This window comes from Electrophorus electricus, chromosome 17 (genome assembly GCF_041902795.1).
Source record: "Electrophorus electricus isolate QZ-2024a chromosome 17, ASM4190279v1, whole genome shotgun sequence".
NCBI lineage: Eukaryota > Metazoa > Chordata > Actinopteri > Gymnotiformes > Gymnotidae > Electrophorus > Electrophorus electricus.
Window position 1 is genome coordinate 7,675,001 of NC_137513.1, and position 22,500 is coordinate 7,697,500.

General features: G+C 44.9%; 1 protein-coding gene across 12 annotated transcripts in view; it reads left to right on the forward strand.

Moving 5' to 3' along the window:
- The window catches only part of dync2h1 (dynein cytoplasmic 2 heavy chain 1), a 90,392-nt gene extending 68,629 nt beyond the window's left edge, over positions 1-21,763 (forward strand). For all 12 annotated transcript variants that reach the window (XM_035533952.2, XM_035533953.2, XM_035533955.2 and 9 more), the window contains 14 exons: positions 4,912-5,072; positions 5,409-5,534; positions 6,386-6,496; positions 7,128-7,283; positions 8,059-8,134; positions 8,809-9,026; positions 9,197-9,301; positions 11,158-11,274; positions 11,381-11,590; positions 11,826-11,915; positions 19,643-19,752; positions 19,925-20,006; positions 20,916-21,032; positions 21,242-21,763. In XM_035533952.2, coding sequence (XP_035389845.1) covers positions 4,912-5,072; positions 5,409-5,534; positions 6,386-6,496; positions 7,128-7,283; positions 8,059-8,134; positions 8,809-9,026; positions 9,197-9,301; positions 11,158-11,274; positions 11,381-11,590; positions 11,826-11,915; positions 19,643-19,752; positions 19,925-20,006; positions 20,916-21,032; positions 21,242-21,400 — 1,838 coding nt within the window. In that variant the 3' untranslated portion in view covers positions 21,401-21,763. The remainder of the gene's footprint in view (positions 1-4,911; positions 5,073-5,408; positions 5,535-6,385; positions 6,497-7,127; positions 7,284-8,058; positions 8,135-8,808; positions 9,027-9,196; positions 9,302-11,157; positions 11,275-11,380; positions 11,591-11,825; positions 11,916-19,642; positions 19,753-19,924; positions 20,007-20,915; positions 21,033-21,241) is intronic.
- The last annotated feature ends 737 nt before the right edge of the window (positions 21,764-22,500 follow it).

A 22,500-nucleotide genomic window follows, 5' to 3' on the forward strand; every position in this document is an offset into this window, starting at 1 on the left:
CCACTGGTTCTCTGGAGCGTAAAGCCTCTGTAGGTGTAGTCGAGCAGACAGCATGAAGCAGACAGGTGAAAAGCTGGAGATGAAGAGTCCTGCATTTAACATAGCGACTGACCTTCTGCAAGTGCTTGGCTGTCATGCGGCCACTCATTATCACTCACACGCACGCACACACACGCGCACACACACGCACAGAGGGTTGCCGTTTTCTCTTTTAATTATGGGTCTAGAAAAAGTAATTAGATTTGCGCTCATGGTTTTATTAATTCTAGGACTGCAAATAATCTTGACATCTAACACACATACACTCCAGCAACCCAGAAATCCAGCTATGAAGCATAGTTTCCAGCTGGAGTTTTGGTTCTGGTCACGGTGTCCAGGAATAATGGACCAGACAAACGAGTATTCTGGCCATATGTTATTACTGGTGTTAGTTCCTACTGCTGCAAAATATACTGAAATTTTGGAGTTAAATAGAGTGTATATCACTTGGTGAGAGAACTTTCCACTTTGATGTTGAATAAAGTACCTGAATTTTTTTGTGCATGGTAGCGGAAACCTCCGCCATGAAACTGTCCAGTCTGGCCATCAAGCGAATACCCAAGATCGACGTTTGCTAGTTGTCTAATTTTGTCACACAGAAAATGGTTATTAAGGAGAATAGGGAACCATTTAGAAAACTATTCTGAATCCTCTCTCATTTTTGGAGCACTGACGGTATCGTTGTTATTTGCTCAAAAACAGTGTAAGAGCTCTTCAACAACAAGGGTGATTCCACAGCCCTGGATGTCTGAAGTGGAGGCTAGTTGTAGGTACTGATAGAATGAGCAGTGATGGTGCTCTTAAACAGTTGCCTCCTTCTTATTGTCCGTGTTCATTTAAAGAGACATGCATTATTGAATAGAAGGCGTCCAAAGCAGCTCTATTTAAAATTTATATGCACTTAAAAGGAATAATTCTACATGAACACTGTGTCAGAAGGGATCTGAATTTGCTTGTCTCTGTGTATTTAGCAGTCAAATATTAGCATTACTGGCTAATGTAAACCTTGACTATAAAGATATAATGCTTACACACACACAAACACGGGCTACAACTAACCACTTATAGTTGGATAGCCTACTGATTACTTGGAATGAATAATTGACTGTTCGGATTATAGATTGCACAATTACTCAAGGGATCTTATTTAAATATAGCTTGAGGTTGTTTTAGACACAAGGCAGGAGACAAAAATGAATTTACTATGAATAAATGTCTTCTTGATCTTTCATGATAGAAAATGTAAAAATGACAATATCTATTATTTCTGTCAAAATGTAAAACCAAGGATAAGCAACGTAGCGGTACATTAATCAAATAAATCAAAACCATCCGTCCAAATTTCAAACAAATAGAATGATGATAGAAACGTGCATTCCGTGCTTCAGACACATCTGCTCTTCAGATTGCATTTGAAATAAAACACATTTGGCATGCAGATGAGTAATCTTACTCTTTTATATCCAATACTCCATTTAAAAAATCTGCATTCGAGCCATGTTTTTGTTCGTCATTCTAGAATCCTGTGTAGATATTGAACTGCATTGCCCCTCCAATTCCAGTCTCATAATAAATTGAGGTGCGAGTTATTAGAGCTATCACTTTTTTGATCACAAATCACATACATCGTTCGAATTTATTCGAAATTCAGCTCACACTGTATGTGTATGTGTGCAATGTATATTCAACAACACTGAAGAGAAAATGCATTTCAAAGTAGAGAAAATAACATTTGTTAGGCGAGTTGTAACATTAACAGGTTAGCTAGCTGATTTACCAAGCATTCATCATCCAGAGAGCCAACGTACATCCTCTATAGCTCAACTTGGTGTGTTCCCACGCTAGGCAAGGCTGCTGATCAAATGCTGCATTCACAACCATTTTACTAGTTTTAAGAGTGAAATGTTCTCACACTTTGGAAGGATTTTGGTCATGGGGATGTTGCCATAGCCCTACTGTTCACTTCTGTCCAGTAAGCGGTAACGCCTCCATGTCGGAGCATTCCGAGCACGATAAACACGCGATGACATCAACCCAAACTGACAGTTAAATTCGTTGGCAACTATTTTTATCATTGATTTGAGTCATCTACGTTTATTATTTGTTGCAGACCTAACACACAGAGACAACCGCACGCGCAATTTCGGTTGAAACATTCAATCGCATGCGCTCTCAACCTCAATTTATTGTACATGTACCCTGGAAACCGCGGAAACACTTTAGAAATATGTAATAGTGCTGTATGTCTAGGCAGAGAGTGATCGTGTGAATGGGTGTGTAACTAAAAAAACGCAGGAGTCCGGAGGCAGAGGCGTGAAGGCCATGTGGCCTTAACGGTGCTGTAATCACCTACCCAGACTGTTCTCTGCTCCATCCCAGTCTCACTCAGAGGAAGGAATTACACGGCTAACTCAATGGACCTAATCACCGGCTAATTGATAGTCTGCCCTTGGACTAAATGTTTTGCATACTAAACCAATGTGTTCATAAACAGGCCATTTTATTCGTTAATTAGGCAATTCATTTAACGCAGGTACTGAATGTGGTGCAGGTTCCACTAATGGCAGCAGATCTGGTGCATTATCAATAATGTGTGTCTGTGTGTGTGTGTGTGTGTTTTATTTGTGTATTGAGCAAGACATTAGACTGGGGAAGGAAGCTCATAATTACTCCTTCTGACAGGAAGTGAATTAATCCATCGTCTCCCATCCCCCAGAGCCCCCCTTGCACTTGATCTGCTCTTGCTCTCTTTTCAAATCTTTGGGTCTGTCTAGTTTCTCATTCGTTTGGTGGCAGCAGTAGGTGCCCGTCTTTTCCCGCTGTTACAGAAGAGAAACGACTCGTGTTGAGCTGGACAGAAAGATTTCATTTGTCACATGATTAAGGGCTAACGACTTGTCCCTCAGCCAGATCCCGAGCTGATATTGTTACGCTGGTGCAAACCAGAAAGAGCGATTGCTAATGTCATCTGCTTCTTTGGCTGTGAAAGCTGGGCAAATGGAATAAATCAAGAATTGCCCAAAACAGCGAGCGAAGGGAAGACACAGTGGCGCAGTGGTTACTGTTTGGTTCATGTAAATCCAAAACCCCATCTGTGTCATATTGCTCCACCAGTCCCCCATGATTCTGTGGTGATTTAGGGTGTGGAGCGGATTGTGTAAATGTCAAGACCGCAGTGAAAAGTGTCCTTTGCATATTTCACCTCATTTTCCTCAGTTTAGTAAAGCTTTGGGACAGCTGAGAGGTTGTTTAGTGAACTTTGATGATGGAAATTGTTTAGCACAGGTTTAGGTTGTGTGGGGCACATTTGGCTATTAAAGAAGTTTGAGGTAGAAGTGTTGCTGACAGATTCATTTTTATTTTTTACCTGTGTGACTCTTGGGGATTATATTAGTACCAAATATGGATGAGGTAGGTAGGCGTGTGTGTGTGTGTGTGTCCGTGTTCAGAATTGGGGTAGCTGATGGGGGCAGAAGGATGAAACCCCTTATGGATTTTCAGAGTCTTTCGTCTCGCTTCTGTGGAGATAATGAGAACAGTGGATTTTTGTGTAAAAGCTGTTCAACATCACATGCACGTACACATATATACTCTCTCTCAGTTTCTCTCTCTTACACACACACAAGCTGTTTCATAGTTTTGACTAAAAGGTATCCCTTAGTGGTATACATTTACTCTGCAGAATTACCCCGCTCACACACACACACACACACACAGAGAGAGAGAGAGAGAAACACACACAGAAACACAGACGCAATGCTGGCTGAGTCTCTGTCGCCTGAGGCTATCAAACTCACACACCTTGTCTACCTCAGCAGAAGAGATGCCCTCTATCAGTGCCAAACGCCTTACAGTGTCAATTAACCTTCGCGCAGTGCTCAGAGGTCTCCCTCCCCCGCCCCTCTCCTGCTATTGTATCGAACTTTTAGTGGCGCGCTCCGTTGTAGCGCGCACGCGTATTAATCACTGTAGGCTTATGTCTGACACTAACAGGGCTAGCGCAAACGTGCATTAATCACTGCAGTCCACTGTGCAACAGCAGGGCTAACGCTAGCTCCGCGCTACTCGGCCCGGGAATGCTAATGACTCTCCTCCTAATCCTTTTACGAGCGTCGCTAATCTGACAGACGCCACAGTCCCGCACCGGCGCCTGCTGCACGCGCTCACCGTGGCTCCCACGCCTACGCGCGTACTGCTGTAAATGCGCCTAACCAGATCATCCGCGTTAGCGGGTTTGTTAGCGGCTGTGCTAGGACGGATCGCGCGCGCATCGGCGCGTTTTCTGCCGGTATCTCAGCTGCGCTGAGCTCGCCCCGTTCTGCTCGGGACACATCCGCGTCCTCTTGCTCGCGGGAAACTAGTCACTCGTGTCTTGCAGAAACAAAATGGAGTCACCGGAATAGTCTCTTTTCTCGCTCGAGATTTCGTCCCTAGGAAACTTGATAAGTGTACACGTAAATAATCACGCTCAGGTGAAAGGCCGGGGGCAAGAAATGGGTTTATCCTGGACCGCCATGCATTGAGAAAGATAAGTGTTGTCGGAGTCTGCTGAGCGCTGTCATTGAGCTTGAGGGAGCACTACTCAACTCAGGACACACACACAAACACGAGGGCATTGTCTCGCCCTGAGGCGAAATAGTAGGATAACATCTCCCTATTTAATCATTACCCCGAATAATTAAAGCCAGTGAGGAGTGTCTGTGCTAGCGCGCCCGTGTATTATGCAAGCCTACAGCATCTATGTATTTCAGTGCTTTACAGATCCCTGCTGGAAACATGACACTCTTTCATCTTGACCTCAAATGTTAACTCTCAACTCCCCCCGTGTGTTTCCCTCTATCTGCCTTTCCCCTGGTTTCCCTCTCTCCCCAGGTATGAGGGAGTTGTCTCCTCCTCCCCTAAATCTGCGCCGTCTCTATGGGGAGACTCTGGAATTGGAGCCAGTGTTGATAATAATCTCCCCTGGAGCAGATCCATCCCAGGAGCTCCTGGAGCTTGCCAGTGAGACAGTTGGGCAAGAGAACTACCACGAGGTACCACAAACTTTCTCTCTCCCTCTCCCTTTCTCTCTGCTCTCTCTCTTTCTCCCTATCCCTCCCACCCCCTTCTCCTGACTTCTCTTTCTCTGTCTCTCCCCCTCCCTGTTTATGTCACACATCCTCTCTACTTCTCACTCTGTCTCCACGCCACATAACGTTCTGCTGTCTTAAACTCCTGTGAGCCCATTTATTCTTTACAGACGTTTCTTATCATCCTCACGTCTGTATCTTAAAAGTACTCGTATCATTTTCACCAGCAGAAATTTAGAACCCACCAACAGCACCGTTTTTCATTAAGCTGGCCGCGTGTGTGCCTATGTGTGTTTGTAGGTGGCAATGGGCCAGGGCCAGGCAGACTTAGCCCTGCAGGTTCTGAGAGAGTGCGCGCGCAATGGAGAGTGGCTCTGTCTGAAGAACCTGCACCTGGTCACTGCGTGGCTCCCCCTGCTGGAGAAGGTGAGTAACTAACACAACCTTCCCTTCTGTCGCCCCGCTCCTCTTTTATCCGTTTCTTTCTTTCTCTCAAACGTTTCTCTTTCCCTGTATGTAGTTGCCAACCGGAGTCCATAGCGAGTTACGGTGAGGCGTTTAGTTGTCGTGGAGACTGCTGCACTCCGTCCATGTGTGGAGAGGGCGCACTGGTTCTCTCCGTCGCCGTGACATTTCACGCAGTGAACCGCACGCAAACATCCTGCCCTTTTGCAAGGACACTCAGGGTTCAGCACGCCTTGGAAAAGACCAGAGCCAAACTCTGGCTGAGCGCTACAGCTGCTGCTCCAAGCAGCACAATTGGCACATAGCCCCACACCTCGTTAAACATTCACAACACAGAGGAAGTAAACGCGAGTCCGTAACACACATCAGAATAAACCAATGCCTGTAATGCACAACAGCGTCAAATGTTAGCAATCGAGGCTGGCCCCTTATCTTGAGAGTCCGAGGCCAGTGTGTACTGCTGTGAAGTGGCTGTGTTGTGAAAGAGTTGAAGCAGCTCTCTGGAAGTCCCCCATCTGGAGCAGCCTGCTTCTGCCCCCCGGGCCTGGCCAGAGAGTCTGAGTGCTGGGCTCCTGTGCGGCCGCTCTGGGCTTGGCGCTGTGTCTGGGGTGTGGCCCTGTCAGCCTGCCAGGTCTTTGTGCTGGCAGGCAGCAGCCAGCCGCCGTCCTGGCCCAGCGCGCCAGACAGCGGGAAGCACCCCGGGAGCTGTCGCTGTTGGATTTGTGCATTGTGATGTGTCCTGCTCTGAATTTATGAATGTAAATATATATATATATATATGTGTGTGTGTGTGTGTGTGTGTGTGTGTGTAGGAGTTGAACAGCATACAGCCTAAAGCAGGGTTCAGGCTGTGGTTGACTGCAGAAGTCCATGCCAACTTCACACCTATCTTACTGCAGTCCAGCCTTAAGATCACTTATGAGGTAAGCGCGCGTGTGTGTGTGTGTGTGTGTGCCTGTATGTGCATCTGTGTGTGCTGTGTGTGTGTGTGTGTGTGTGTGTGCGCGTGTGTGTGTGCCTGTACGTGCTTCTGTGTGTGTGTTTATCTGTTTGTACATATGTGTATGTGTTTGCTGTATCCCCACACTGCAGGGATGGGCAGGAGTTATCACAGCAGCCTGATTATATTATATTATACATTAGATGTTCTTTTATGCCTACTGATATGTTAGAGTGCTCGGTTAATTACTTACTAGATATATGGTACTGTACTTAGTGACTTATTAATCCTTAGTAATTGTGATATATTAAATATTTCCCATGTATTAACTGATACGTTTAATCTATGTATGCCTGCCAGGGCTTCTTATAGTTATTGAAGTTGTAAAGGTCATCGCAAGCTGAGAATCAGGGTTTCCCTGTTCAGGATATGTGTTTGGAGCTGTGAGGGAGCGAACCATAACCGCAGCTAACATAATGGCTAGAGTTGGGTGGAGTGTCTTTCCTGTCTTCAGCAAGCATTACAGAAGACAAGCAGCATTTGTCCTTCAGAGATGGGCTATCATTGACAATTGTCTGTGTGTGTGTGTGTGTGTGTGTGTGTGTGTGTGTCAGGCTCCGCCTGGTCTGAAGAAGAACCTGCTGAGGACGTATGAGTCGTGGAGTGCAGAGCAGGTCGGTAAAGGAGGGCAAATCGCACGTGCTCAGTCACTCTTCTGCCTGGCATGGTTCCACGCTGTGTGTCAGGAGCGACGCAATTACATACCACAGGTACACAGAAACAAACACACAACTATGTACAGCAGGTACACACAGTAATAAACACACAACTATGTACAACAGGTGCACATGGTAACAAACACACAGCTATGTACAACAGGTATACACAATAACAAAGACTAAACTATGTACAACAGGTACACACAATAACACACACAACTATGTACAACAGCTATACACAGTAACAAACACACAATTGCATACAACAGGTAGACACAATTACAAACACACAGCTACATACTACAAGTAAGGACAACACACACACACACAAAACTACATACCACAGGTGCAGACAATAACACATAATTACGCATCACAGGTATACACAGTAACAAACACACAACTATGTACAATAGGTACACACATCAACACACACACAATTACATATCACAAGTACACACAATAATAAACACACAATTATGTACAACAGGTACACACAATAACAGACAAACACACAATTACATACCTCAGGTAGAAACAAAGGTACCCACAATAACAAACAAACCACTGTGTATAGCAGGTACACACAATAACAGGTATACACAATAATAATGTGATTCTCAGGTTCATATAAAGCTCTTCATTAGTGTTCAGAAACCTTTTATATAGCATGTGTACTATTCCTGCACACACACACTCATACACACTATGTAAATATAGTTGGGTCAGTTCATGTTCAGGTATTTTTATTTTATCATTATTTTATCATTTTATCTTATCATTATTTTTATTTATGTATTTTGTCTTTTTATTTATTGTGTTGCAGGGTTGGACTAAATTCTATGAATTTTCTCTGTCTGATCTAAGAGCGGGCTTTGACATCATTGACCGACTATTTGAAGGTATGCACTGTGTGACTGGGTTTTTTAAGATTCATTTATGAGTGTGTTTTCTTTGAGCATGTGAGTGTGTTATTCAAGTGTGTGAGTGTGCCCTATGGGTGTTTTGCATCCGTACCCCAAAGAGCCATTCTAATCAAACAGCGCAATTGATTAAACACAGCAGTACGACGCTTTTCTCATTAGCTGTGTTGCACCGATGCCAGGGAGTCCAGCACTCTCAGATGAACTCCATGCATTGTATGACACAAAGCCTGATCAATAACAATAACACTGTGGGCTGATTTCTGAACAATAGCTACTAATCGGGGGAGAGAGACAGAGAGAGAGACAGAGGGAAAGAGAGGGAAAGAGAGAGAGAGAGAGAGAGAGAGGAGGTCTATACAAGGAATCATTCATGTCAAAAGGCAGCTAATCTAGAACTACTATATAACTAATATAGGGTTGCAAGATGAGTCTCAGTCCACCCAGTACTGCAGAGACCAAACCACTGGTGTGTAAAAGCTATGATATTAATAGGATGTTGACGATGATGGGCGTGGGAGCTAGACGAGGAGAAGGTCTTCTCATGTAAACAGTAGCACAGTAGCTCAGGATGCTGTTACTTGTACCTGTCAGGTGTGACTCACTGTGGGCACCAGCGATGTCCAAGTAAGGGCTGTACATGTGTGTTCCAGGTGGTAGGGTGTTTCAGTGGGAGTTCGTGCATGGGCTTTTGGAGAACGCCATCTACGGCGGCCGCGTTGACAACGTGTGTGACCTGAGGGTCCTGCGCTCTTATCTGCAGCAGTTCTTCAGCTCCCAAGTGCTCACACACTCACATACTCCCTCCCACAGCATGAGAACGTCGGCCTTTCCCCCTCAGATCAACCTCCCTAACTCCTGCAGCATAGTGGTGAGTGCACTCGTGCACACTACACGCACACACACAAAATTCCTACTACAGTCAGAGTTCATTAAGAAAAAAGAAAATGCATAATGAAAAGGCATTGTATGTCCTTATAATTCAGTGTGTGCGTGCATCATTGTGTGCATGTGTGCTTGTGTGTGTTTGCTTGCACGTAGGACTATCGTGGTGTGGTGGAGAGTCTCCCAGAGGACGACAGGCCCAGTTTCTTTGGCCTGCCAGCCAACATCGAGCGCTCTGCCCAGCGGATCACCAGCACACAGGTACTGGCACACGGGGTCTGCGCCTGCATGGGTCACTCGTTCCTCTGGGACATGTCATCGTCAGGGCTGCGCTACAACTTTCAGTCAATTAAACTTCAAAAACAAAAGCAACTATAGTAGGTTAAACTTCAATTTAAAGTTAGCTAACTTTATTCTTGCGATCGTAGCAGGAGTCTTACACAAAAGACATTATATTAAACACGTCTACCTAATGATTAGTGGAACACCTTGACTAAACTGTTCCTGCATTCGTTTCACATTGAATTGCATATCAGGCGGTTGAGATTTATTTCAAGGGACTATTGAAAGGAACACAAGGAGCAGGTTTAGTAGGTTGTGTTTGAGGTGGACTGCCAGAGGCAGTATTAACACACGTTCCAGTTATGGGCCCTTTCATCTATCCCCACTTCCTTAGAATTTGAACACCTTCTTTTCTGCTGCACCTCAATCATGATTTCAGGTCTCTTTGTTTTTTTGTTTCCTTGATTCCTGTTCAAATCTTTGCTGGAGGGCTCGTGTTCGGCTCGGCGTCCTCCCCTGTCACGACACACCTGCAAAACGACACACCTCGCTGCGTCGAGTCAGGCAGGGCTGAGCAGGCAACTGAAACAGCGCCACAGTGCGGCAGCCCCTCTGAAGCAGTCTGCAGGGCGTCAGATTTGGCGGCCCACCTGCCCATAAATGCTGCAACCACGCGTTATGTTTATTCCTGTGCGCTTTTCAGCAGTTGCAGGTGTTGTCGGTTGCCGGGGAAGCAGAGCTGTGGGCGATCCCCGCTCGGCTCAGCTCTGGGTTAACACGTGTTCCAGCCTGCTGCTTTAGCTGCTGCATGGCACCGGTGACAGCAGTGCAACCCACAAGCGTGCCCCAACCTCGGTGTGTGGGTGTCACTGGCAGCTTTGGGAATGTTCTGTTGAACAGGACATTGCGAAGAATCTAGGAAAAGTTTGTCTCTGACTGTGTGTGTGTGTGTGTGTGTGTGTGTGTGTGTGTGTCTTTGTGCTTTATTCTTTCCTGTGAGGGTGGAGAGCTTACCTTGTCGACAGATAAGGGGTTGCTCTTCCTCTTAAAGACATACACATACACACAGATCAGCACTTGTAAATGTGTAAGTTCTTGAATAGCTCTTAGAAATGTTAGGAACAGCTATAAAAGGCTATTTCTTTTTACATTCACTTTGCCGTACTATGTAACAAACCTTTGAGACATTGAGGGCATTGTGTTGAATAGGACTCTCTCTTTTTGTCTGTGTGTGTGTGTGTGTGTGTGTGTGTGTGTATGACTGTGGCTGTAGTGTTTAGTATACATAGTTACTCTCCCTGACTGCCATTCCAGGGGGATCCACATCTACAAATGGAAAACTGTCTCATCTCTCTCTCTCGTTTTCTCTCTCTCTCTCTCTCTCTCTCTCTCTCTCTCTCTCTCTCTCTCTTCTGTGTATAGATTAGTGGTGAGCTGTGCTCTCATTTGTCACTGTCAAGTTGAGATTGACCCTCAGTACCCCTCACACACATTCCCAGGGCTTGACCACATGAGCGTGAGCGTGCAGGTGTATATGTGTGTGTGTGGGGGGGGCTTTAATAAGAAGTGCATGTGTGAGAGTGATGGAGTGAGGCTCTGTTTAGGGAGTGATCGATTAGGCCATCAGCTCTTGTTCCACTAACAGCAGTAGCTAAAGCTCCACTGGGCTATGGTGCTCCAGGCCTCTATCAAGTGCATCAGTGATGTCTCTGGTGTATGTGGTGATTCTGGGATCACATGTATGCATGGACTGAGAAGTTGACATCTGTGTGTTTGTGTGTGTGTTTGTTTGTGTGTGTGCGTGTGTGTGTGTGTGCATGCGTGCGCACGCACAGGTGATCTCTCAGCTGAGAATTCTGAGCAGATCTTTGGCTGCGGGGTCAAAGTTTGACCGAGATGTGTGGTCTAGTGGCCTATCGCCCATTCTCAACCTGTGGAAGAAGCTTAACCAGGTAGACATAAACACGCACTCTCTCTCACCCTCCCATATGTAATCTCGGTCTCTCTGTCTTTCTCTGGGAGACATGCAGTAATACTGGACTTCCCGCCCTCTGTTAGGGTTCATCTCTGATCCAACAGAAAGTAACTCCTCCCAGTGAGGGCATGGGCTCCCCTGTGCGCTCATTCATCCTACTGGAGCAGTTTAACGCCATTCGATTGGTGCAGAGCATCCACCAATCACTGGCAGCACTCAGTAAGGTGATCAGGGGCACCTGCCTTCTTACTGCTGATGTCCACAAACTGGCAACTGCTCTGCTCAACCAGGAGGTATCAATTACTCTATGTTTGTGTGTTTATGTGTGTGTGTTTGTGTTTATGTGTGTGTGTTTGTGCATGTTTGCATGCGTCTGTCTGTGTGTTACCTTTGCCTTTCATTGCTTACACACTTCAAACTAAGTTTGAAAGTTTGTTTGATGAGACTTGCACCCCTCTGTCACTCTCTCTCTCTCTCTCTCTCTCTCTCTCTCTGGCATTCTCTCCCTCCCCCTTATCCCCTGTCCAGTGTCCGCTGAGTTGGCAGAATAAGTGGGAGGGTCCAGAGGATCCAATGCAGTACCTCCGAGCTGTAGTGGCCAGAGCTCTTGCTGTTCAGGTACACGCACATACACACGCACATACACACGCACACGTACACGCATATATGCACACATACGCATGTATGCGCACGCATGCAGACACACGTACGCACACATGCTCAGGTAAACACGTACATATATGCATGCACACATGCACGCGCTCGTATTCTGCTGCCCTTTCTACCCGCATTCTGCCATGCCCTGTCCTCACCCCATGCTTCATATCTCCAACCCCACTGAAGGGGAACGATCCATAATCCCTGCTGGGTATCGTAGATGTGTTCTCTTTCCCTTTTGGCTCTAACATTAGGAGCCTGCCATAGACCTGCCGCAGCACTGCTGGGTGAGCACATCAATACACGAGTCTCATTCAACTCTGCGGTGAGATTATCACGGATAATCTTGCAGAGGGCCAAGATTTACAAAGAAAGAAGAGGTGAGAGAGAGAGGGGACGAGAGAGCAGAGGGCAGAGGGAAGGTGACGAGCCTGCTAGCTTCTGTTTATCCATCTATTATCAGTTTAATTAATGCTCCCACTGCTGAGAGGGTGTGTGGGAGAGTGAGAGATCAGTACGATCGTGATAAGGATTCTAAGACACTGATTCATCACAAAATCACACGCGGACACACGCACGCCGACTCCGCTGCTACCAGTCTTCTCACTTTTCTCCATCCATGTGGGTGTGTGTGAGTGACGTGCATTCCCCCCTCATTCATAAGCAGAAATACATAGACACAAACATAAACAGCAGAGTGCGGAGGGGGAAGCTGACCTTGAAGACTCGGAGGTGGGAACCGTAGCATGAATATTTAACAATGCTTAATGAATTATGCATTAGCTAACCACATCTTACAACCAGTCACAGCTTACACACACACACACACACACACACACACACACAGATACAGACACAGACTGAGGTATACAGAGACATAAATCCTTGTCATTATCATATATCAGTCACATCATCTACTACATGTCTAAGACTGTGTGTGTGTGTGTGTGTGTGTGTGTGTGTGTGTGTGTGTGTGTGTGTGTGTGACCATGTTTATTCATGAACGTGTGAGTGTTTGGTTGTGAGTACGCTAAATGTTCATTGTTGTGGTGTTTGGATAACCTTTGCCCATTTGAAAAAGGATGATGCATTTTTAAAGATTTCATTCTAGTCACTTGATAAACCACACCGGCACAGACTGATATACAGTCATTTTAATAAGAACATTAGTAATGAACACTTAAAATGTGAACTTTTGTAGCGTGAAACAAAGGTGTGTCATTAGCTGAAACAGTTCCCAGGAAAGCGTGAAGTACGGATGATGTGCTCACTGATGCGGGTAAAGGTTGGTCATGCTTGACCACTTCACACACCCTCCACACACTCCACCCATTCTCCACACACTCCACACCCTCTACACCCTCTACATTCTCCACACCCTCTACATCCTCCACACACTCCACACCCTCCACACTCCACACCCTCCACACCACCCTCTCATGTGGCTGGCATCTGAACTGCACCCTTAACTGACAGATCCCCTCAGGATTCCCAAGCGGCCGCAGTAGCATTTGATTTTGCTCAGCTAGTGGCATCTCCTGCTCACTCCACTGGCAGCAGGCAGGTCTGAGTAGGCGGGTCCGAGTATGCAGTTTCAACCAGGCAGGTCCGAGTAGGCGGGTCCATGTAGGAGGGCCTGAGTAGGCGGGTCTGAGTAGGCGGGTCTGAGTAGGCGGGTATGAGTAGGCGGGTCCGAGTAGGCGCACCTGAGTAGGCGGGTCTGAGTAGGCGGGTCCACTCCAGCCAGATGCCCTCACCCGTGCTGCCCGTGCAGCTGTGCTTTGACATGCAAGGCCTGTTAGGTTAATTTGTGGTAATGATGCCTTTAGAAATGCCTGCAGTTTGTTTGTATGGCCCAAGTTCTCTTCAGTGTGTTTTGAACATTCCAAGGTGTGGGGGAGAGCCTGTGTGCGCGCGTGTGTGCATGGGTGCATATGTGTGTGTCAGAGGTCATTGTTAAATGACATTATTATAAAGGTTCTACAATTAGCAGCTGGAATAAGACTGATGTGGCATGAATATCACCTTGCTCCTGCTAAACTACTGTCCTAATGAGGCTTGTGTGTGTGTGTGTGTGTGTGTGTGTGTGTGTGTGTGTGTGTGTGTGTGAGATAAAGCCTGAAGGAGAAGCTTAAGGTGTAACTTGGATCAGTGTGGGTTCCTGGTAAAGGAGGAGATAGCCCTTATCATTATCACCATGGTTACAGCCACCTTATACAGAGCTTCATTAAGGTGCACACATATAGTGGATACAAAGAATCGCGCGCGCGTGTGTGTGTGTGTGTGTGTGTGCGCGCTTATAATTAAGGTCAGTCTTGCTGTTATTGATGATTTGAGAATGATATCAGTGCTGTAAATGTTTCAGATAATCCTTTTTTCTCTATCTTTCTCTCTTTCCATCCCTCTCTCTCTCTGTGGAGAGAGCAGCAGTTGGAATGATTGCGGTGGTTAATGAGGGTCACTGCTCCATTAGATCGCTTTTGGTTCTCTTTGTACATTGAGCCATGCTTTATCCTTTTTGTTTGTGTGTGTGTGTGTGTGTGCGTGTGCGTGCGTGCGTGAGTGTGTGTTTGTGTTTGTTTGTGTGTGTGTTTGTGTGTGTGTTTGTGTGTGTGTGTGCGTGCGTGCGTGTTTGTGTTTGTGTGTGTGTGTGTGTGTTTGTGTGTGCGTGCGTGCATGCACATGCGCTTGCTTTTGCTCATTCACGCACGTGTCGGTGTGCCCATTGAGAGATCACATAATTCCACCGGGCTAACACACTTTACCCTCATTTACCCAGTCAGACCATGGCAAGCACACACTGCCAAGCTCCTACAGCTATCATGAGAGCAGCCAGTGAGCTGCTGTGTGTGCATGTGCATGCTTGTGTGTGTGTATTTGTGTATGTGTGTGTGTGTGTGTGTGTGTGTGTGTGTGCAGACAGTCACACGTGCATTTGTGGGAGAGATCTGAGCTCCACTACAGACTTTAGGACACCTGTCTTTACCTTAACAGAGTGTGTCCATTCCAAACAGCTTTTCATAACAATAAATGATAATAAATGAATCATCAAGTTTAAAATCAAATAAAAGCTTCTCTCTCCTGAGGAAACATGAGCAGTCAGCCACTAAAATAAACATGGAACGTCAGCCGTGAGCTGTTAGTAGCGTTTATTAGGTGCCCACACTGAGACTCAGGCATGACCTCGTCTTTGGAATGAATAAAGCCAAACGGTGATGCTTGTCTGGATTGCTCTTGTGTTTGTTTTGGACATTCAAGTCAATTTTTGTAAATCAGATTTTTTTTAAATGGATTATTGCATTGAAAGGAGTTTAAATAGTAGAATATAGGTATTGATTTCAGAGACTCAGACAGCCCAAGTCCATTATGGCCACCAAGCCTGCAGAATAAATGAATAAAGACAATCAAAATGACTTTTTGCTTCTAGCTTCAGCTCATCTGCTGTTATTCAAGGGGAATGTGCATGCATGCACCGGTATATGTATGTAGGTGTGTGTGAGTATGTCAAGTGAATCAGTTCTGAGCACAATCTTGCTCAGTGTGAGCTGACTCGCACTGTGTGGCCCATTTTTATATATCTGTGTGTGTGTGTGTATTTATGTGTGCATTGACAATAATTACAATATACCGGTATTGACAATAACAGCAATATTCAAAAATGAAATATTGATACCATATTAATAACACGCATAATGATAATATCATATATAATCCAGTGCCAGTAACTAAGGCAATGTTTGCATGGTAAATTTGGAAATGTATTAGAAACCAGAGAACAGAGCCAGAGAACTGTTTAGCTATGCTGCTAACTTAGCGAAGACTAACCTATCCCAAGAAATGAATGGAGCTAGCGTTGAACGTCTAAAAGAGGAGGAGATTCCTACTCTTATGGTATGGACTAACGAGGGGAGGAAATGTAAACCTGAGCAGGATTATCTCTAGGAGCTGCAATGCGCTATACACACCCCAACATAGCATATGAATGGAACGAATAGAGCGCTTGCATCAGTTTCCAGGGACAGTCGTCAGTTTGGCTGGTCCGTCCGCGCAAGAGGGGTCACTGAAGGTTATGTGTGACCGTAGCAGGCTGGAAACACACCTGATCATGAATATTCCAGTGTGTTGCCAACGATCCTGCATCAGCGAGTCTGAGCTTCACAGAGAGTGTTCCGCTGAGGTGGATGATACCTTCACTTCACAGGTTCGAGACAGTATACTGTACCTAGGCTTGAGAAATATAAGGTTGTCTAATTAGTCCTAATTACTGTTGGCCAAACAGGATTAATTCTAACTTTACCAACGATGCAAAACAAAAATTCGAGGATCTTGACAAATTAAACAATTTAAGACAAACTAACACACCAAGTCAAATATAAAATAAGATACTACGCTAAGTACTTAATTCTCGCGAGAAGTTCTAACTTCTTTTCTCCTCATTCTTCTTGTCAACTTCTTAAGTGCTCAGCTCCTTAACTGTTCAACTAAGTCTTTGTTCCTGAGCATTGATGTTTAGAACCCTTACTCGTGGAGGGGGACAGATCGATCTCAGGTTCGCTTATGCATATTCAGGCCTCTTAAGCCGTCTTCGACTTTGGCGGGTAAAATAATAAAAGAAAAGAGCTTTAATGAAAAGGAATGGAAAGAGGGAATAAAACAAATATGTGTTTGGTTATGAGACATATGTCTTCTCAACTATAACAGCTGCGATCAGTTACCTTAATTCACTTGAGCCATTGGGTCCACATATTTGGATATACACATATTTAGAGTGTAGACGTTCTGATAGGTGATATAAAGCACACAATTATATGTAAGAAAGCAGTTACATTTTCCAAGTGAGTGATAGAGGAGCATACAGGAAGAGATATAGGTGGAAAGCATGATTACTACAGGTGCATGTTACTGTACTTGCAGTAATAATGCAAATACTCTTCCTCTACCTGCTATACTTGAGATGAGGAGCTAATCACTAAGTAATGCATGTATAAAAGTGAATAAACACTGCCTGGCCAAAAAAAAAAGGTCACCACCTGGATTTAACTAAGCAAATAGGTAAGAGTCTCCTATTGGATAATTACTGCATGGGTGATTGTTTCAGCTGGCAACAAGTTATTTAACCCTAACTGATGCAGTGAGGAGCTTCTCATTTGTTAAACAGCCATGTTGAAATATTCATCCTGTGGTCGTGGAAAAGATGTTAATCTGTTTCAGAAGGGTCAAATTATTGGCATGCATCAAGCAGAGAAAACATCTAAGGAGATTGCTGAAACTGCTAAAATCGGGTTAAAAACTGTCCAACGCATCATTAAAAACTGGAAGGACAGTGGAGAAACACCATCTTCGAGGAAGGAATGTGGTCAGAAAAAAATCTTGAATGATCATGATCGGCAATCACTTAAACGTGTGGTGAAATCAAATCATAAAAAAACAACAGCAGGACTCAGGGATATGTTTAATAGTGAAAGTAAGAGCCTTTCCACACGCACAATGCAAAGGGAACTCAAGGGATTGGGACTAAACAGCTGTGTAGCCTTAAGAAAACCACTTGTCAGTGAGACTAACCGGCAAAAACGGCCTCAGTTTGCTAGGGAGCATAAAGATTGGACTCTGGAGCAATGGAAGAAGGTCATGTGGTCTGATGAGTCCAGATTTACCGTTCCAGAGTGATGGGCGCATCAGGGTAAGAAGAGAGGCGGCTGAAGTGATGCACCCATCATGCCTAGTGCCTACCGTACAAGCCTGTGGGGGCAGTGCTACGATCTGGGGTTGCTGCAGTTGGTCAGGTCTCGGTTCAGCAACGTTATGTGCCCAAAGAATGAGGCTGACTACCTGAATATACTGAATGACCAGGTTAATCCATCAATGGATTTTTTCTTCCCTGATGGCACGGGCATATTCCAAGATGACAATGCCAGGATTCATTGGGCTCAAATTGTGAAAGTGGTTCAGGGAGCATGAGACATCATTTTCACACATGGATTGGCCACCACAGAGTCCAGACGTGAACCCCATTGAGAATTTTTGGGATGTGCTGGAGAAGACTTTGCGTAGTGGTCCAAATCTTCCATCATCAATACAAGATCTTGGGGAAAACTTAATGCAACTCTGGACAGAAATAAACATTGTGACATTGCAGAAGCTTGTGGAAACGATGCCACAGCAAATGCGTGCCGTAATCAAAGCTAAAGGCGGTCCAACGAAATATTAGTGTGTGTGACCTTTTTTTGGCCAGGCAATGTACAAACATTAAAATACTAGGGTTAAGGCATGGATAGAATGGTTTCATGACTGACCAAAATAACCAGACATAAGAAAAGTTAACATAACTAGAGAGAGAGGGCGAATTTCAATTTGGTGATGATGGCTTAATTAGACTGCATCCCAAGTTGAGCATGTTGAGCCTGTTCTGTATATAATAATGCATTATTGGCTGTACAAGGTTAAGTCCAGATGGGAAGTCTGTTATAGTCACTGAGGATGTGGATCACTGTGGATCCATTGTCCATACAATCTGTCTGAAATATCAACTTGTTAAAAGAAACGGAAAACAACAAATGGAACAATTAAAAATGATCTTCCATACATGATCAGGGTCTTATTGCGTTGCTCGCGGGAACATCTTTCACTAGGAGAACATTAAATTCCAGTATTCTTTGGGGAACATGGTCTTTTAAGTTTTCTTTCATCCAAGTATTCCAGCTTGTGAAGTCATTTCTTGATTCCACATGAGGTGCTTTATGACATCGCTGTCCCCCGGCTCAGGGCTGGGCTTGTAAAGTTTGGGCCATGTGTCCTGGCGGGGTAATAAACGTTCCTTACCGAGTGGTGTGGAGACCTGATAAGGGAAGGGGAACCCTTTTAGCAGAGCCAAAGGTGTTTCATATTTGTCAAACAAAGCGTCTCTGAGTGGGTGTGATGAGGCGTCCCAGCGGGGAGGGTCCGGTCGCTTCAGAGGGCAGCGACTGGTATTCCAGCGCATCTTGATAAGGAGACTTTCTGTGACGAGTGATGGGTTACCTTAGCTTTAATTGCAGGAGCGGGCTGCAGCGTCCAGTTATATATATATATATATGTGTGTGTATACATATAAATTGAATAGTCAGGAACTATATTTCATTTTCGTATCTCTGTCTGACTTTAGATAGACCCAAATCTTGCAGTAATAGTGAAACATTTCTTTAACTCTCACATTTGTGTGAGCTGTGCTGTAAACGGCATTGAGGTGAACCAAGCGTCCGGAGATCTTTGTCACAAAATGCATTGGTAGGGCGAGGAAAAGACAGTGAGATGTTCCTGGTGGTGAGTGCAGCTGAGGACCACCTTGAGAATGGACTACGCAAAAACCTGACAAACTGCAATGAAGCTTTTTGCATTTTTAATTAATGACTCAATGAGGTATTAAATGAATGACAGAATCAGTCACAGTTGGTTCCTTAAAGAAAGCTCAATGAGCAAATAAAGTTTTGAATGAGGCAGGATCAACAATTATACATCAATAAACATGATATAATGTAATAATATTATTTTGTTCATCATTAACGAGATATAGATACAAAACAACTGTAGATCATAATATGACTAATAGGGGTGTGTGTGTGTGTGTGTGTGTGTGTGTGTGTGTGTGTGTGTGTGTGTGTGTGTGTGTGTGTGTGTGTGTGTGTGTGTGTGTGTGCGTGTGTGTACAATAGAGCTGGGTAGAGAGAGTGGAGAGGAACACTCTCCTAAACGACACTCTAGATCTGTCTGAACTCTTCCACCCTGACACGTTCCTCAACGCCCTGAGACAGGAAACCGCCAGGTAACACGCTGCCTCATACCTGCACCCAGCATCTGAGGGGGGTGTGCATGCATGTGGGAGGTGTGTGAGAGCATATGTGACTGATTTTGGGGTGTGTGTGTGTGCAAGAGAGAGCAGTTCGGTACAAGTGTGAGTAGGTAAATGGCTTTCCAGTAAATCTTGCTTTGTTTAGGTCTATGGGCTGCTCCATGGACAGTCTGAAGTTTATGGCATCATGGAAGAGTGCAATATCAGGTGCCAAACTACAAGTGAAGGTACATACACACTCCACACTCCATGAGCATACGTGTTGCAATATAGCGGAAATTGCCTGTTATCCTGTACCCTTAGAGTTAGTACTGCATTAGGCTTGGAATACATAAGGCCTCAGCTTTCAATCAAATCAAATTGTTTTGCACAGAACAAAGAGTGTTTTACTTGCCCCAAGGATTCCAATTCTGTTTTCCTCTCAGCAAACGTCTCTCCACATTTCAAATAGACATTTTGAGTAGGAATTTGTCCCTAGTATATTTCTATCCAGATACATCAAAGCTTCTCAGTTATCGTCAATCCTCTGCTGGCCAAAATATTGGCAGTTTCCTCACTTTTAAAAAGCAAAATCTGCAACTTTTCTGGCACTGAACTTTCTCCCCTAAGGCAGAAGGGATTCATATTTGCATCCCTTCTGGACGGAATAGTCCCAGTGTGAGTGAAGAGCAGCACGGATGGTGTCAGGGCAGAAGTATGTGCTTCTTAGGGGCGTTTACCCTTGCGGATGGTGCCTTCAGAGGCGTGTAAAGGATCTAAGTGAAAGAACAGGCGGAGAGCCGGAGTGTGTGCGCTGCACTGCAGCTGTGCCCTCAGCCTCCCCCCAGATCCACCCAGCCCTCACACACCCACACACTGCTCTATGGGTGCGTGGGTGTGCACGTGTGTGTGTGTGTGTGTGTGTGAGAGAGAGAGAGAGAGAGACGTGTGTGTGTGTGTGTGTGTGTGTGTGTGAGAGAGAGAGAGAGAGAGAGAGAGAGAGAGAGACGTGTGTGTGTGTGTGTGTGTGTGTGAGAGAGAGAGAGAGAAAATGTGTGTGTCATGCTCTTCTGCCTGAAAGTGAGCCTGCTTGTTTACAGTAAAACTGAGTCTGCAAGACTATAATCGTGTATGTGTGCACACATGTGCATGTGCAGGTTGGTGGGCTGCAGTTGGAGGGCTGTAGTTTTGATGGGATTCGTCTGAGTGAGAACCAGCACGACTCTCCAAGTGTGTGTGCTGTTCCTGCTTGCCACATGGCCTGGATCCCACAGGTACAGCTATACCCACGTACGAGCTGTCACACTGACACAAGCACACACCCTCTCCCACCCACATTCCCATCCCACACTCTGTCTCTGCTCACGGAGAAGGAGAGGAAAGCATGAGTACTGTTGTTGTAACACTAAGCTGTATATGTGTTTGTTGTTGTCTGTCTGTCTGTGTGCCTGTGTGTGTGCCCGTGTGGGTGTGTGTGATTCAGACTGTTCAAGGTAGTTATTCCCCAGTGGAGTTTGTGTGGCTGCCACTGTATATGAGTGCGGAGAGAGTGCGAGTAGTCACACATGTTCAGCTGCCCTGTGGAGGAAACCAGGACCAGTGGATCCAGAGTGGAGCTGCTCTGTTTCTCAAACAACAGTAACACACACACAAACCAGTACCAGTGGATCCAGCAGTAGTGTATGTGCACACACACACACACACACACACACACACACACACACACACACACAAAGACACACGCGCTTGGTGTGTGTGGGTGGAGCACTGTCTCTTCTCTCTCCGTACGGCTGTGTGCATTACTGTAGAAAATCAATAAATCTGTTTCTATACGTTTAAAATATTCTTTTATATTCAAATAAATATTCAAATAAATCTGTCACAATTGTAGTTGGTTTATGTACATTAGCTGTGTGTATATTAATAAGGAACTGTTGTAAAAACATTCCTGTGGTAACTACAATGCACTCATCAAATAAATATTCAATTAAGTCAAGGCAAAAAATATTGTGCCTCTGTCTGTGTGAGTATGATAAGGTTTGGTATTTTACAAGGAGTTTCACTAGAAATTGTATTTCAACACTTATTCTGAGAGTTTAATACACATGGTATTTTGATCAGTGTTATGCTGTTTTGTTTGGTGTGGTGTCCTATTAAACCTAATTAAGCAGGTAACAATATTAATACTAATACTACAAAAAATGATTATATAGTTATATATTATATAAAGCACCTTTTGTACATATAAGTACAGCTGAAAGTCCATGCCTGATATATGAAAAATAAGAAAGTAAAAATCAAGGAAACGGAATGAAAGGGAACGAGATTTAAAATGACTAATAAAACAAATACAATGTAGGTGTCCATATAAAATATGAAATGTAAAAAAAGTCGTGAGGGATGAAGCCCGACGTCCGAAGCTCTTCTCCATCCTCTCCCACAGCCCCTGAGAGCAGTCCACCCGCCCCGCAGGGTGGAGGTAGGGCAATGGTCTCCATCTCCATGTGACCACAACTTCCCAAAGCGGAGAGTGCCCTCTGTCAGACAGCAGCACGAGTCCTTACAAATACTAACTCTCCGTCAGGACCAGCCCGAAATAAAAGCACTCGCATTATACTAACTGAACATTTCAGTGATGCAAATTATACAATTGCAGTGGTGAAAAATTAAAAAAACAGACGCGCCATCCAGTGGAACGCAGTGGACAGCAGCCAAAGTGAAAGGCAGTGCTGTTGTGCGAAG